We start from the raw sequence: 16,637 nt of genomic DNA, 5'->3' as shown, positions 1-16,637 counted from the left end.
AAATGCGAGCTGGATGGATGCACGCATGCGCGAGGCGTGACAAGGCACTTCCGGTTTTCCGGAACGCTAGTATTTCCTGTCTCTCGCCTGTGGGCGGGGCGTAATTTGCTGTTTTAGACTCTGAGAGCAAGTTTAAAGTGGGCGTTAGTCCAAGTTCGGCTGCTTCTTGTTTTGTGGCCATTGTAGTTCTCCTAGTCATATCTCCAGAAAACTAATCCTTTTCCCGCCTTCCTTCCACAAACTCATTCATTCATTATTGGTCGCCTACGCTTTGCCAAGAACTGTGCTGGGAATGGAAATGAATCAGTTTGTGAGCAAGGAGTTCCGAATAGCGTTTACGAGACGGGACAAACTTATGACTGTGTAAAAGATAAAGGCTGGGAAATTAAGGCTGATTAAGGATTCCAGAAGCCTTTTTGGAAATAAGATATTTGAGCGTACCCTAAATACTGTTCCCTTCTGTCTTATCTAAAGCATTTGTTTTGAATATGCCTGTTTATGTAAGAAGTGCGCTGGCTTTAGACCTGAAGCCTAAAATTTTGGGGGAAGGTGGGAATAGGTGATAAAATCTGGGCATGGGGGCAGGGCTGTTTTAAAAGTTGCAAGGAACTTTGCCTTCTAAGACGGAGACTAGGCAAAAAGCAATTTGAACTTACTTGTTCCCCAGTTGTTCACCAGATAGGTAAAGTGAATTCGGGATGAGAAGTTATATTCTTTCAGTACTGTAAAGAGTATGACCTTTCTGCAGTTAAAAGTCTCTGAAAAATTCTGTTTGAGAGTGAAATATATGCGTTTAGAATGCTTTTGCCTCAAATTATTTTTTGAGCAATTGCTTGCAGAGTTTGGGGAACTGAAGACTGTAGAAAGAATGAAAAAAAAGTTCCAGATTTTCTCCAAAGACGGTTTTTCTTTGCTTTTTAGAACGGACTAATCCAGATTTGGGGAAATGAACTGCTGTCCAATAATAGTATTCTGATGTCTTTGAGATGGTTTGAGATTGGATTAAACCACACAAATATAGACAGAGGTAAAATATTCCTTTAAGAAGTGAATAATACTACTATCAATCTCCCTAAAGAGAGGTCAGAACCTGGGGCAGGGGATAAGGGGATGAACCTTAGCCTGGAATGAGGGGAAAACACTTCATCTCTCTAGGCTCCCAGAAAAGGGGCTTGCCATTGAGGAGAAATAAACTGACCCCTGCTACACTAGGGCCAGCTGGAAGCTGGCAAGAAAGGCACCCACAGGGTGGTCTTCCAGAGGGAGTAGGGCTTGTGGACTCTGAGAGCAGCTTAAGGTTCTTTGTTGTAATTGCCTCATGCTTCATCCTCAAGCAATTAGTGAAGTCTTGTTTAATGTTAAAACCTGTTCCTAGCTACAGCTGGGAAAATTGAGAGATGGGGTAGTGATGATTCCTCAGGTCAAAGCAGAAGCAGGAGGTGCCTGGGGCAAGAAGTGAGAAATGAGAGAGTAAAGTATCATTTGGAAGCCAGATCAGAGGCTCAAGTGACACGAAGACAAGATGCAACATTAAATAAACATACATTTCGAAATTTTCAATGAAGAACTTCGTAAAAGATTTTGCCTCGGACTTCGCTGGTGGTGCGGTGGTTAAGAATCCACCTGCCAGTGCAGGGGACACGGGTTCGAGCCCTGGTCCAGGAAGATCCCACATGCCACTGAGCAACTAAGCCCATACGCCACAACTACTGACCCTGCGTTCTAGAGCCTGTGAGCCACAACTACCGAAGCCCATGCGCTTAGAGCCCGTGCTCCACAACAAAAGAAGCCACAGCAATGAGAAGCCCGTGCACCGCAATGAAGAGTAGAAGAGTAGCCCCCACTCACCGCATCTAGAGAAAGCCCACAAGAAGCAACGAAGACCCAACGCAGCCAAAAAATAAATTAAAAAATTAATTTAAAAAGAAAAGATTTTGCCTCTTGCTGTCCAGCTGAATGTAGGCTTACAATATTGTGATTGGGCATGAAATCAAGGATATTTGAGTTTAGTAATATGTCATATGAGTGCAGGCCATTAGCATCTGAGTTTGTCAAATTGCCCCCTTTAGGTTATAAACACATTTATAACCAAAACCTTATCCTATGCATTCTCTTGTTTCAGCTGAATACTAAATTGTCCACTGAAACTTCAGTGACCTTTCCTGTTCCTGATCCTATATAACAATTACATTTAAAAAATTAATTTCAGAGCATAATGAACAGCTGAAACTCAACACCCAACCCAAAGATTAGAACATTACCCATAAATTATATCTCCCTTTGTGCTGCTCTCCCATGTGGCATTCAATGAATATCTGTTGAGTCAGTGAAATAGTTACTGCTGTTTCTGTAATGTGCCACAGTCGCTGATGATACAGATCTCTGTACTTAGGCTCTCAATAAATGCAGGTGATAACCAGCCAGAGAGCAGTAGCCTGAATTGAGCTACTTACCACCCTTACCAAGAACACCATTTCTCCCACTGTATGTGTAGACATTGATTTTAGTTACTGCTGCCTTTCGTTAGGGAAACCAGAAAGTCTAAGTTATATAACTGCCACTTCCTAACCACTTTGGTAACATTTATTGGGATAAGCATCAATCAAACCACTGAGAAGATTGTTCTAGGAATTCTGTAAGTAAGCACACCTTTAAAGTGCTGCTGGTCAAAAAACACCTTACCCTCGTTCTTGTGTGTGTGGAGTTTAGAAAAGTACTGAACCAGAGTAAATTGAACTTCACGATCACCTGGCCCTCTGCTCTATGTCCAGGTGAACTTGTTTTGAAATGAACACCAAGAATCAGAAATGTGAAAGGTGGAAATATGTGAAGAAAGGAGAAGCAGTGTAAGGAAAGACCTTTGGCTTTGCCTGTAGCAAGGGGAGAAATGAGAACTCTACATTTGAAGGTTACTGCCCAAGTTTCACAGACATCTGAAGAAGGGTTACAGTTGTATTGTGTGTGTATTTTGAGAGATGCAGTCAACTCATTTACCTACCACCTGCTCTTTCTCCCCGAAAGTCTGTGTGGCTAGCCCTCTTCAAATAGAAGTGGAAAAATCCTAAGAATGAAAAAGGGAGATTCTCCGACAGATGGGAAGTGGGACAAAGATTAGGAGCCTTTTAAACAAATTGGATGAAACCTCTGTTTCATCATGTTCTCCTTTAGCAGGTAGTGTAAATCATTTTGAAAGTTTCAATCATCTCAGCTACTCTCAGGGGAACCAAAAAAATAACGTTAAGTTCCTCTTAGGGTGAGAATTTCATGAGAAGTTACGTTCCTCCCTGAGAGTCAGCTCTGTTGTAGCAGTCTGCTAAATAAGAGAACTCCAAACAGAAGGGGAAATTCATGAGGACCACATAGGGACCGGTTGGTCAGGTGAGCCTCCCCACGACTGGCCATAAAGATCTGTTTGTGTAAACAAAGGGAGCTGCTACCCCATGCAGAAATAATAAAGGAGAAAAGAATGATATTCTTACTGTGTACCTCTGAGTGAGTCATTCTCAGCACCATCTAAGCAAAATATTTAGTCTGTCCTACCAGCTGCACATCCACTGAGAACCAAAAATGCCTTTGCCTTACCATGGGGCTCTACATCCATCTCTCTTTAGAGAAATTGCTCCTTGAAGGCAGTTCTTTCTAGATTTTATATCCCTAGAGTCTGGCTCCTCCTAGGTATTCAATATATATTTATTGAATGAAAGAATTAAAATTAAGTTCCACACCATTTTATAGAGCAGGCTTCCAGAAACAGAGAGCAGCCATCAGTGGTGAGTTCCTAGCTCCCTAGAAGTACGGGATTTCTTCTCTGAGTAGTCTTAAATTGTTCACTTTTCTTCATTTATGTCTCCTGAAGACAGTGCTGAGTTACTTCTGTTCACTCTGTCAGAGTTTACATTGAAAGACTAATGCCACAAGATATACAAGGAGATCTCACAACTTTTGATTGAGTAGCTTTTTTTAGCTCTTTTAAGAGATCTAGATGTCAGATTCTAGAAATCATGCCTGTCAAATTGAACTCTGGGTACTGGGAGCCTCTCACCTCTATGATCTAACATTTATGTCAATGATCCTGCTTTTAGTCCCTCCATATAAATACATAATTAAACAGGACATTCTCAAAAAGTGATTTCAATGAAGAAAAACTTACTCATAATAAAAATGCAAAATAAAATCACAATGAGATGATGTTTCACATATTGGATAAAATTTTATAAGACTTTATAGAAAAGGGTATGGCAAAAGAGACATTCATACTTTGCTGTGGGGCATAAATTGAAATAAACTATTTAAAAGGTGGTATGGTAATAGTCATCAGCAACTAAAATACCCAACCCTATATGACACAGCAGTCCTACTTTTAGGGTACCAGTGAAATCCTTGCATGTGAGAACACAGATACCCATCAATGTGTTATTTTCAAGTAAAAGACTATAGAGCAGTTAAAAGAAATGTGCACACATGCACACACACAGTTCAATCTCAAAAACATTTTATCAAGTGATAAAAGCAAGTTTCAGAAAGTTATGTTACAATGCAGAAAAATGTTAACGTAGTAGCCTGAGAACACTGTTCTTAGAAAGACCTGCTTGCAAGGTGGGAATTTGGAGCATTCCCCCTATTCTTTGGCAAGAATGGTGCATTGTGCCTAAACTGTACGAACAACGTGGTTTATGCTGGACACCTGCTTGCTTTCTGGGAGTCTGGAATTTTCGTACATGCCAGGCAGAGCGCACCTCTGTGACGTGTCCTGAGTAAAACCTGGGCACTGAGTCGCCAATGATTTTCCCTGGTATACAGCATCTCATTGCTGGAGGAATTAAGCACATCCTGCGTGACCACACTGAAAGAGAACTTTCGGAAGCTCGTGCCTGGTTTCCTCTAGACTTCAACCCATGCAAATTCTTCCTTTGCTAATTTTGCTTCACATTGTTTTCCTGCTATATATCATAGCCATGAATATGACTTCATGCTGAACTTTATGAGTGCTCGTAGTGAATCATTGAACCTGGGGGTGTTCCTGGGGACCACCAAATCTGTTCCCTATACCAGTTATGTAAAAAAGAGAAAAAAAAAAGCACACACACAAGACTATGAATTTCTTTGGGTATACAATTTTTTGTATATCTATTTCTTAAAATTTGGAAGGATACACAGCAAACTTATTACAGTGGTTAACTCTGGCGAGAAGGGGAAGGAAAAGGAGATGAAGGGGCTGGGACTTTGACTCTATCTGGCATGCTCTAATTTATTTCCTTTTTTTTAAGGAATATACTCATGTAATATGTAGGTGAAAAAAATACTTAAAGTTGATTTAAAAGTAATTTCAGCCTGCATTTAGAGTCACAAAATCTTAGAGCTCGTACAGAATTTAGAATTTACCTAGTCCTGCCCATTACAAAGGTAGAGCCTACGCTTATGCCCAGAGAGGCAAATGTCTTGCTTCAAGTCACATAACTTGTAGCTGGGACCACAACTCCCAGTCCAGAATGCTGCCCTAGTCTGCTATTACTTGGTAAGTACTATGGCAGAATAATCAATCTTCTTTTTTTGTTATTGCAAAGGTCCAGAAGGTCTCAATTGTTATATCATGATTTCATAATACCTTATATCAAAGTTCAGCAAATTATCAGTGTCATACTTCCACGTGTAACAAAACTCTACTGGAAGAAGATAAGAATTGGACTATAGTTCCCTGGAAAATATAACTTTTAAGAGATAACAGCATTAGATCATACCACTCTGCTTTGCATTTATTTTTTTGTTCCTCTTCTTTGTTAAAATAGAGGGCTAACAACATATCAAGCAACGGGATTTTTCAGAAACATGGTCAGTAGCTTGAAAAAAGGATTTATGACCTATTTCTACTTTTTGAAACAATTCAAAAATCAGGACTTTAAATTCTAACTCCCCTATATTGCTATTGAGAGTATAAAATGGCAAAACTACTTTGGAAAACTGTTTGGCAGTTTCCTATATAGTTAAATATACACTTACTCTATGACTCAGCAATTACACTCTACTAGACATTTCAAGAGAAAACATATCCACACAAAGACTTGTAGAAGAACGGTTACATCAGGTTTTTTTTGCAGTATGCGGGGTTCTCACGGCTGTGGCCTCTCCCGTTGCGGAGCACAGGCCCCAGACGCGCAGGCCCAGTGGCCACAGGCCCACGGGCCCAGCCGCTCCACGGCATGCGGGATTCTCCCGGACCGGAGCACGAACCCGCATCCCCTGCATCGGCAGGCGGACTCTCAACCACTGCGCCACCAGGGAAGCCCCGGTTATATCAGTTTTATTCATGGTTTTCAAAACCTGGAAATGACCAAATGTCCCTCAACTAGTGAATACATAAACAAAACATGATCTATCCAAACAACTGAATTCTACTCAGCAATGAAAAGCAAACCACTGATACAAACAACATAGATGAATCCCAAAAACACTATGCTGGATGAAAGAAGCCAGACTCGAAAGAGGATATGGTCCCATTCACATGGCAATCTAGAACAGGGAAAACTAATACATGGTGGTAGAAAGCAGACCAGTGGTTGCCTGGAGCTGGGACAGGTGAAGGGTTTAACTGGGACGGGGCGCATTACAGGGTGAAGGATGTGTTCTTAATCTTGTTTAGGATGCTTTCACAGGTGTACACATTTGTTAAAACTCATCTAATTATACACTTAAAATGGGTGCATTTTGTTGCATATAAATTATATGGCAATGAAGTTAATTTTAAAACTAAAAAAAAGGAAACAAAACAAAATTGACTCCAATAACCAAAATTAAAGAAAATCACTCCAATATTTAAAAAAAAAACAGTCTTCAGTGACCCACTTATGAGACTGAAGATTCCTATGCTGCATTGAGTCTCTTTGTATATACATAGCATTGTATAACTTTGAGGTAACATTGAGCATTACACATGACTGTTTACACTGAGCAGACTAGCAGGTATGGTTTTCCATAAGCGTTTCCAAATGTGATTGCTTTTTTGTTCATTCAAAATAGTTTGCTCTCTCATTTGGTAATATAGTCAGGTGGACATTTTCATAAAAACTTATCAATACCAATTTCAAGTAGTGTTGGAAGAATTGTGTTTTTCCCAAGAAGTGTGTGTTTGTTGTTTAATTGTTAAGAGGTATGTAACTTGTGTGATCATATTTCCCTATTTATGTTGGGTGTTAGGAAGCTTATGGTCAAATCTGTGGCCCACTCCTAGCAAAAATGCAAGCTCATATGACATGTTCCTTGGGTACTAATAACATACCTCTCTTCTTACTTTCTGCTCCTATGATTATTTTCTCTTCCTCCTGATTTCCTTACTTAGTTTTTCAGCAACTTTTACATTTTTTTCAAATACGCATTTTAATAGGTTACCTATATGTAAATGAAGTAATACAGATGATGCATATGTAACATTTGAATCTCTCTGAAGTTTTTGTGTGTGTTAACAAATAATTGCTAATCTTCTCCAAGATTTACTGTTTTATTTTTAAGAAAAGGTGGGTGGACACAAAGAGACAGAAAGCATGTTTAAGAGGAAAAAATAACTGTCATGGAACCCCACCCAGCTGCTGTACGATATAATATAGGGTGAGAGATGGCAAGTGTCTGTCATATGTGATTCCGTTGGCCTCGGTTGGCATATTTATGCCCCTGTTCTTCATTTTAGAAGATTTTACATAATCCCTAAGATATTCCTTAACACAAAACAAAAAATACTCTGCCTGTATGAAGACATTTAAACTCAAGAAATGCTAAATGCTCCATAAATCTTTTGGATATTTTGAATCAAATGCAGAGTGAACATTTCATTATATTAAAAAGAAAGGAAAACAGGGACTTCCCTGGTAGCACAGTGGTTAAGAATCTGCCTGCCAATGCAGGGGACACAGGTTTGATCCCTGGTCCAGGAAGATCCCACATGTCATGGAGCAACTAAGCCTGTGCACCACAACTACTAAGCCTGCTCTCTAGAGCCCACGTGCCGCAACTACTGAGCCCATGTGCCACAACTACTGAAGCCCACACACCTAGAGCCAGTGTTCCGCAACAAAAGAAGCCACCGCAATGAGAAGCCCGCTCACCGCAACTAGAGAAAGCCGGCGCGCAGCAACAAAGAGCCGACACAACCAAAATTAAATAAATAAATAAATAAATATTTTTTAAAAAAGGAAAACAATAAACTGAGGAAAAATATTGTCACTAAATGTAATAGTTAATGGGCTAATAACCATAATAGAAAATAATTCATACAAATTTATGAGGGAAAAAAACAGTTCAATTGATAAATGGACAATGCATATAAATAATTAAAAAAATAAAATACCAAAGTAAACTATACAAAAACCTGCTTATGGTAACTCCAAATGTTGGTGACACTATAAATTAATGTAATGTTGTCAAGACAATATAGTAATATATACAAGGAACCTAAACAAATGGTTCATACTTTTGACATGCTTAACATCATCCTGAGAATTTATCTGCAGGAAATAATTTAAAAGAAAGGAAAAAAACTATATGTACCAGTTTATTAATCATATGTCACTACAATATTAAAAATTGAAATGATCTAGACATCCAATAACAGAACAACTTAGTAACTTATGATATATTATGCAATCAATTATTATAAGAACTGGGAAATTGTAACTAAAAATCAGAATAAAATTTCATTTACTGTAATTAATTATTTAAATTCTTATGTATTCAAACAAAGAGTATAAGGGAACATGGAAAAACAGACATTATTGATAGGTCAGGGAATTACGGGTTTTTCTTTTTTGAAAAAGATAATTTATAAATATCTTCTAAAATTGCCATAACACGGCTAGTACAATGTTTTAAAAATGTGACCAGGAAGCTTTTCCTCTCTTAGTAACTGGCCCCTCCCCCTACAGCCCCATGTTTCCCACCCCACCCCCGGGGATGGAACCAATCCTGGTGGCTCTGTCTTGCACCTCATTTAAGGAGCCAGGTACTGAAGATCCCAGGGTAACATTAAAGAGGTTCCACAGGGCTAGAGAGCTCCAGTGGTTGACAGGCTGGTATGATCCAGTCGGCACTTTTAGCCCAGGTTTCCCAAGCATTGGCAAAGAATGCCAAGCTCTTCTGAATGAGGCAATGACAAACTGATAGCAATGAGCTTGAGAATGATCTCCCTTTGTTGGTAACATAAAAAAAGAGGCAACATGAACTTCAAAATGGAAAGGGTAAGAGAAAAAGCAATCCAGACTCTGACAATTAAGCTCTGAACTGTTAAGACCCAGGAAAGGAAACCCAAAGGTTAGGATGGTTGTTCCCTGAAGAAACAACATGTTCTACCACAACCGAAAAGGATATAGGGGTACTGTTATCACACACAATATATCAGAAACAGGAAACATTGGGCCCATGTAATATCATGAAAACCAGTTCTGCAGTACTCTGAGTCTTCCTTTCCTGAAATTTTCTTTTTAAGTAAAATCACGCTTCAGCTCCTAGAGTCCTTGTCCTTGCTCCTCAACTTCAAAGGCACCAAAAAATGTCTTGCTTTCCTTACCCACCCCATTCAAACCCTGCTCAGACAAGGATCTAACAGGCTTATTCAGAGGCAGGGAACTGATTGATAAGCCTGGAAGCAGTTGTTGTCCCATGAGGCACTTGTATTTTGTCAGGAGATATAGTGGAAACGCCTCCACGTTTTGCTGCCAGCATCCCATCCTTGGTGTAACTGTCCACTCTCCACTCCAGGATATCCTATCAAACAGGTCATCCCCTATCCCTCCACTTCACAGTGAGTATGTGACTCAGGCTGGATCAATATTCCCTGGACACAGTGCCTGTGGGCACATGACTCATCAAGGTGTACCAGTTCTTTGGTCCTTTCTTCTTGCTGCCCCTGCTTTGCTCTGTATCAGAAGGGACTGAGCCCCACAGGTTCCTGGCTCAACTGGCTTCTGGCTGGCTGCGGCCCATGGGAGACACTGATGGGAAGTTGCAGGGCAGGAGGAAGGGGATGCCAATGGCCAGTGTCCGACCATGAAAACCCAATATGAGGATGAAGCCAAACAAAGAAGGACAAAGAGCCAGGAAACAGGGAGAGAAAAAGAGAATCCTGACACATTCTTTGAACTCATTTCATTTGAACTCTAGACCTAAAGTTAGTGTTATCATATATTTTGTGTCCCAAACAAGGACACTCGAGAGTAAAAGGGGCTGTTGGTAATACTTGAATCAGGACAACAGGCACAAATTGGGACCGGCTCAGGCAAACCAGAACGTGTTCACCCTACCTAAAACCAACTCATCCCTTGCACTTTACAATGAATTGAACCATTCAACTCTCTTTGACTCTTAACCTAATCTGACTTGGATCTCTATCACTAAACTAAAAGATTCCAGACCAGTGCATGAGGTAAAGGCTTAAATCAAGAGAATTATTTCCAAGAGGTAGGATTTCAGGGTTGGCAGGGGAATAGCAATGTCCACCTGACTTAGCTTCCACAGTATGTGTGCGGAGCTTGTACATTTATGGTAGAGCCATTCCAGGAACATTATGTGAAATTTTGGTTGCTATATCCCCCCAAAGTGCTGAAAAAAGTACAAAGAAAACTAAAACCACGAAGGGAACACAAATATTTCACCCTCAGGCTATATGTGTCTCTTTGGTGATTTTTTTTTCACATTTAAAGTGGCCTTTACTTAAGGTTTATTTTAATCTGAATATAAATTCCAGGACATAAAGTAAGTCAACCACATCTTGTAATTTTCCCAAAGTCAAGCCCCTATCTAGGGATGGCACTATAACACCACTAAAAACACTAACCTCTGAGAATTGCTTTACTTCTATATTCTCTTCCTTTTACTTTTTTCCATTATCCTGTAAGGTCTCAATTATACTATAGATGAAATATGCTCTTGGCTCGCCTAGAAATCTAACAGTCATTTACAACCATTTCTATATAAAAAACACATGTTCTTTAGAGCGTGGTAAGAAGAGTATGCCACAGCTCACATGACATTTGTTAGTCCCTTAGTTCAGTGCACTCACAGCAGCTGCCTAGTTTAGGACAAAACAGAACACAGCAATTCAAAGACTATCTCCTAAGTCCAGTGGGAGTGCTCCCCAAACCAGTGGAGGTCATTTTTTATTTAGGAAGCCATTAATAATTTAAGTGTTTGAAACTCCATGAGCGGCTTGATCTTTTAAAAGCCATAAGGGGTGATTGCGACTAACTTTTCATTTTTTGAGCCTCACTGTCATTTCATCAATAAAAGGGTAAATATAGCAAGAACCGGAAGGAAATATTCAGAGGCTTTAGCAACGAGCTAATTCTTCTAGTCTCACTTCCCATTTCTCATGGGGTCAATTCCTCTGGTCATAAAATATGCTTTTTTAACAGAAAAAAAAAATACACTTTCCAGAGGTTAAATTGGTGCAAAATTCTTAATTGGAAATAAGAGTATAAGCACATACAAATTTAAAATATTCACAGATTAAAAGTATGATACAGGGGCTTCCCTGGTGGCGCAGTCGTTGAGAGTCCGCCTGCCGATGCAGGGGACACGGGTTCGTGCCCCAGTCCGGGAAGATCCCACATGCCACGCAGCGGCTGGGCCCGTGAGCCATGGCTGCTGAGCCTGTGCATCCGGAGCCTGTGCTCCGCAACGGGAGAGGCCACAACAGTGAGAGGCCCGCGTACTGCAAAAAAAAAAAAAAGTATGATACATACAAGCTACTCCCTTCAGTGTTCACCAAGAGTCATTTTGTTCTGGAGGGTAAATTTTTCTCCTCATGTCCTTTTTAGTAAACAGTAAAAGAATTTTTTAGGTTCTATATTTTTATCAAACTTCGTCACATAGACTTTATGACGTATGGAGCAATGATTATCTTGAAAGCTGAGTGGCATTCTTCACTTCATTGGAGTAAGAATCTATTGAATAACAGAAAAACTACCAAATTCACTATCCCTGATGATAATAAACAACAGGTTTTACCTGATTCTTAACCTTAAGCAAAATATACTGAGAGAGACTTTGAGAAGACTGGGTAATAAAGGAAGGAAATAGAAAAAGTGAAACACATGAGTTGAATAAAAAGAGGACCACAAAAGGTAACAGTTTTCCTGTCTAGATGCTTGGGTTTTCTTGGTCACTTTCAGACGATGCCATTTCCTTGGTAAGTATAGATGGCTCCAGCAGCCAAAAGTGTTCATTTAGGGCTAGTAATGACCTGAGCATGTTATACATCCTTACATACAGCCTCAGTGGGGTCATTGATGGCAGCACTTTCACCCTCCCAGCAGTTAACGACAATGACTTCAACACTTCGGAAGATTTACTCTGGAAGATTTTTGTTCTAACAGTGTGGAGGATAAAAATTTGCAATCCCTGGCAGACGGAATAAAAGTTTAATATTAGATAAGTCTTGAGATACAGAATAAGGGAAGAAATTGTATTTCACCCTGCCACCCACCCTTCTTCATGTACAGGAACCTGAGTTTACCAGTCAGCAGCTGCTGTGTACTTTTTTGTCTAAGAGGGTTAGGGCAATATTCTTCTCATATCTGAAGTGCTATACGTAAGTAGTAGAGTTAAGAGACCTGAATTCAGGTCCCCATTTGCCACATGTTGGCTGGGAGGCCAACTGGGAGGCTTTTTTTCCTCCTGACACCAACCAATTCTGACACCAACTGGGTGTCCTACAATTTAATTCAATTCTGACACTAACTACTCAGAGTTCGTGTCAGACCCTACAGGTGAAGGGCTCAGTCCCACAAGACTGCCCTCACTAATGGTGCCAGTAACAAGTATTAGGAGTATTAGGTCCCCGGGCTATCCACACTTCTGTCCAACGTGCCTATTGCCTCCCCACTTCAGGTTTGATAATTTGCTGAAAAGACTCACAGAACTCACTCAGGAAAGAGTTTTACTTACTATTACTTGTTTATTATAAAGGGTACAACTCAGGAACAGCCAAACAGAAGAGATTACAGTGCAAGAGCATGGAGCTTCCATGCCCTCTCTGAGTGTGTTACCCTCCCAGCACTTTAATCTGTTCACCAACATGCAAGCTCTCCAAACCCCTTCTTTTAGGGGTTTTTATAAAGGTTTCATTACATAGTTGTGATTGATTAAATCATTAGCTGTTGGTAAATGACTCAATATCCAACCCCTCTCCCATTCCTGGAGATTGTGGAGCGGGCTAGAAGTTCCAAGCTTCTAACCAAGCCTTGGTCTTTCTGGTGACCGACCAGCCTCCATACTGAAGCAATCTGGGGGCCTCAGCGACTGGTCATCTTATTAGCATGCAAAAAACACTCATCACTCCGGGGAGTTCAAGGATTAAAGGAACTGTGTGCCAGGAACTGAGGACAAAGACCAAATATTAATTTTTTCGTATACCACAGTAACTTTGCTCTTTTTCTGATGTCTATGATCTTCGATTTCCTAATGGGGCAGATTGACTATGGGTTACCTAATTCTTCTTACAGTTCCAACATTCTATGATTCTACATTTTTGGAGTTTTGGTAAAATAACTAGAAGTTTGGTATATTTAAGGACAAAAAAAATTTTTAAGCACTTCTACTCATTGCTTTTCTGTACGTTACATATGAAGACCAGATGTGCACAAGTAATTAACCCACAAAAGACTGAACACTATTTTCTATACATTTTTTAAATGTATAGAACCACTTATTGTGGTCCTATTAATGCCAGACACTTGCTTTTCCTTCAATATTCATCATTTAATCTTTCTCATTTAGTCCTAACTTCAACCCTATAAAATAAGCTTCATTACCCCATGTTACAGATAAGGAAACTATAGCTCAGACAAATTAAGTAAGTTGCCTAAAATTATCCAACCAGTAATCAGAGTCTGGAATTAAAATGTATGTTTGGCTCCAAAACTCCTCTATCCAATACACTACTCTGTCTCTTGCTTGTAACTGTAATAGAAAGATCATGTAAAGTGTATTACAGCATCTAAAAAACCCTGATAATTCCTCATTAATATCCTTTGTGGAAAAACAGATTAAATAATATCTGCTGTTGAGTTGAGAATATTGTGCCAATCTTCATTTCTTGATTTTGACACTGTTATACAAATCTTATTGGGAAAAGCTGGTCAAAGAGTACATGGGAACTCTGAACTATCTTTGCAACTTCTTGTGTAAGACTATTTCAAAATGAAAAAGTTAGTTAAAAAAAAATCCATGGATGTCTCCCAGATTGGTATCTATTAGGCTCCAAGCTTTAAAAGGATTATTTCTAGAATCATATCCTATGAATACTGTTACAGACTTCTGGTTCTATGGTTCGATAACTCTGCGAGTTTGACTAATAAAATCAATACATATTGGCAAGGGATAGACTAGTTCTTTGGCCAAAAGCAGGAAGATTAAATTGATTGGGGTATCTACTCCCCTGAAGAAGGCCTTGACGACATAAGGAAGTTTTCAATGGGACATGGGTTTCAGGAGGACAAAAGTGGCTACTGGCCATCCTGATTGTTCAAGGGAGAGAAATTTGTTTTGGAGACATGAAAAATCTGGTCCCTAGAGAAGCATTCTCTTTGTGGAGTACACTACTTCACCTGGATTTTCCAAACTTTAAACTCTAAGGTAAAGATAAGACTGGATAGAATTTCTGGTTGTACAATAATTAGGTAAAAACCTAGACCATGGAGGATCCATAAAGCTACCATCCTGAGGGACTCTGTCTGAATGGACTCCCAATATTTCCATGCTCCCTAAAATCCCAAAGATGTTATCTGAAAAGACAAAACCTATGGGTCAAACTAATTCTCACTAGCACAAAGATCAAACTATACCTTTTAAGTAGTATCTGTAGCACTTAGTAAATGTTTATTAGAATTATAGATTATTCTAAATCTCGAAGGAGCCTTCCAGGTGAACTAAGCTAGTTGTTGCTATTCTTCAGTATACATAACAATCACCTGAAGATTCCTAGCTCTTAGCCCACAGGTTCTGACTGAGTTGGTAAGGGGTGAGGCCCAGGAATCAGCATTTTAACACATTATGTAAATTCTGATGTAGGCAATATTCAAGCTCACTTTGTAAAGCACTGTGTTAATGTTAACAGCCCCCCTTCATTTTATATTTTACATGCCTCACTCAGAAAGGATGTGTGACTTTCCTAAAATCATATGAATAATTAATTGTAGAGCTGGAAGACAGCTTAAATCTCCTGCCTTTTAGTCCAGCACTCCTGCCACATGGCCACCTTCAATCTTGCCACAAAGTATTAACATTTTGTAACAAGCCTCTATTTTGTAATATGCCTCTCCTGTGCATGCAGGAGAGAATATCCTTGCCTAGACCTTCTTTTAGATACTTTTCTAAATTACTGGTCATTCTAGGTGCCAAATCCATGACTCAGCTGGCAATCCCAGACTAAGCTTACACTACTTATTGCCCTTCTGGGGAGTTTCCATTGGGTGTTGCAAACAGTAAAGGTCTGCCTTATATCCATTCAAATTTGGTGGCAGGCACACATCTATTGTTTAATGGAGTTATTCTCAAAAAGCACTGGAGAGGGCTGCCTGAGATAGAGGGTGAGATCCTACACACATTAAACCTGTTGGTAGCAATTCAGATAGTCAAGCAGCTCCCCACACTGCACTCTGCAGGCTCTCCATCATTGTGGTCAAGCCAAAATGACTTAATGCCCTCCCCAATGATTTCCGTTTTGTAACAGACTTCCCTCCTCAATGATACTTGACCAGAGCCAGAAACAACCAACACTGAGACAATCATCAAATGCTATAGTTTTTTCACAAAATATTAGAGAAGTATAGCCCACCCCAGTATCAAACTAGATGTTATCTACTGTGAAAGATACACACAAGTATGTTTCTTACACTAGAGAACTGATAATCTAGTTGAGGAGATGAGACTTGCACCCATAAAAAGTTAATTTTTGAGTACAAGGAAAAAAGGGACAAATGAACTTACAAAACTACAATAATGCTATTGTATTTGATAACAAATTTATTTATTTAATTCATAGTTGAATTAATAAATCTAGAATTAAAATCCATCATTTTAGGGACTTCCCTGGCAGTCCAGTGGTTAAGACTGTGGTTCCAGTGCAGGGGGTGAGGGTTCGATCCCTGGTCTGGGAACAAGATCTCACATTCCACATATTAAGCCCAATAAGTAAATAAATAAATACCTCATTTTAAGGGATTAAAGCCTATAAGTGAATAATCTATGTGGATTGTACCAATGTCACTTTCCTGGGTTTTATTTATTTATTTTTGTAGGAAAATGTCTTTCTTTTATTTTTATTTATTTACTTTTTTTTGCTGTTATAATTTTTTAATAGATCTATTATAGTTATATAAGGTGTTATCACTGGAAGAGCTGGGTGAAGTCTACATAGGAACTCTCTGTACTTTTTTTTTTTCTTTTTTGCGGTACGCGGGCACTCTCACTGTTGTGGCCTCTCCCGTTGCGGAGCAACAGGCTCCGGACGCGCAGGCTCAGCGGCCATGGCTCACGGGCCCAGCCGCTCCGCGGCATGTGGGATCTTCCCGGACCGGGGCACGAACCCGTGTCCCCTGCATCGGCAGGCGGACTCTCAACCAGTGCGCCACCAGGGAAGCCCTCTGTACTATTTT

The 16,637-nt window shown here is 39.8% G+C and overlaps 1 protein-coding gene across 1 annotated transcript in view; it reads right to left on the bottom strand.

Annotated features, from left to right (window-relative positions):
* Nucleotides 1-12,120: 12,120 nt before the first annotated feature.
* Nucleotides 12,121-16,637, bottom strand: part of ADGRG7 (adhesion G protein-coupled receptor G7) — an 88,842-nt gene continuing 84,325 nt past the window's right edge. Inside the window, 1 exon segment of the mRNA XM_060297501.1 lies at nucleotides 12,121-12,381. Within this exon segment, the coding sequence (XP_060153484.1) occupies nucleotides 12,121-12,381 (261 nt within the window).

This window comes from Globicephala melas, chromosome 4 (assembly GCF_963455315.2).
Source record: "Globicephala melas chromosome 4, mGloMel1.2, whole genome shotgun sequence".
Taxonomy (NCBI): Eukaryota; Metazoa; Chordata; class Mammalia; order Artiodactyla; family Delphinidae; genus Globicephala; species Globicephala melas.
Note: the sequence above shows the minus strand (reverse complement) of the source record. Positions and strands in the feature narration are given on the sequence as shown.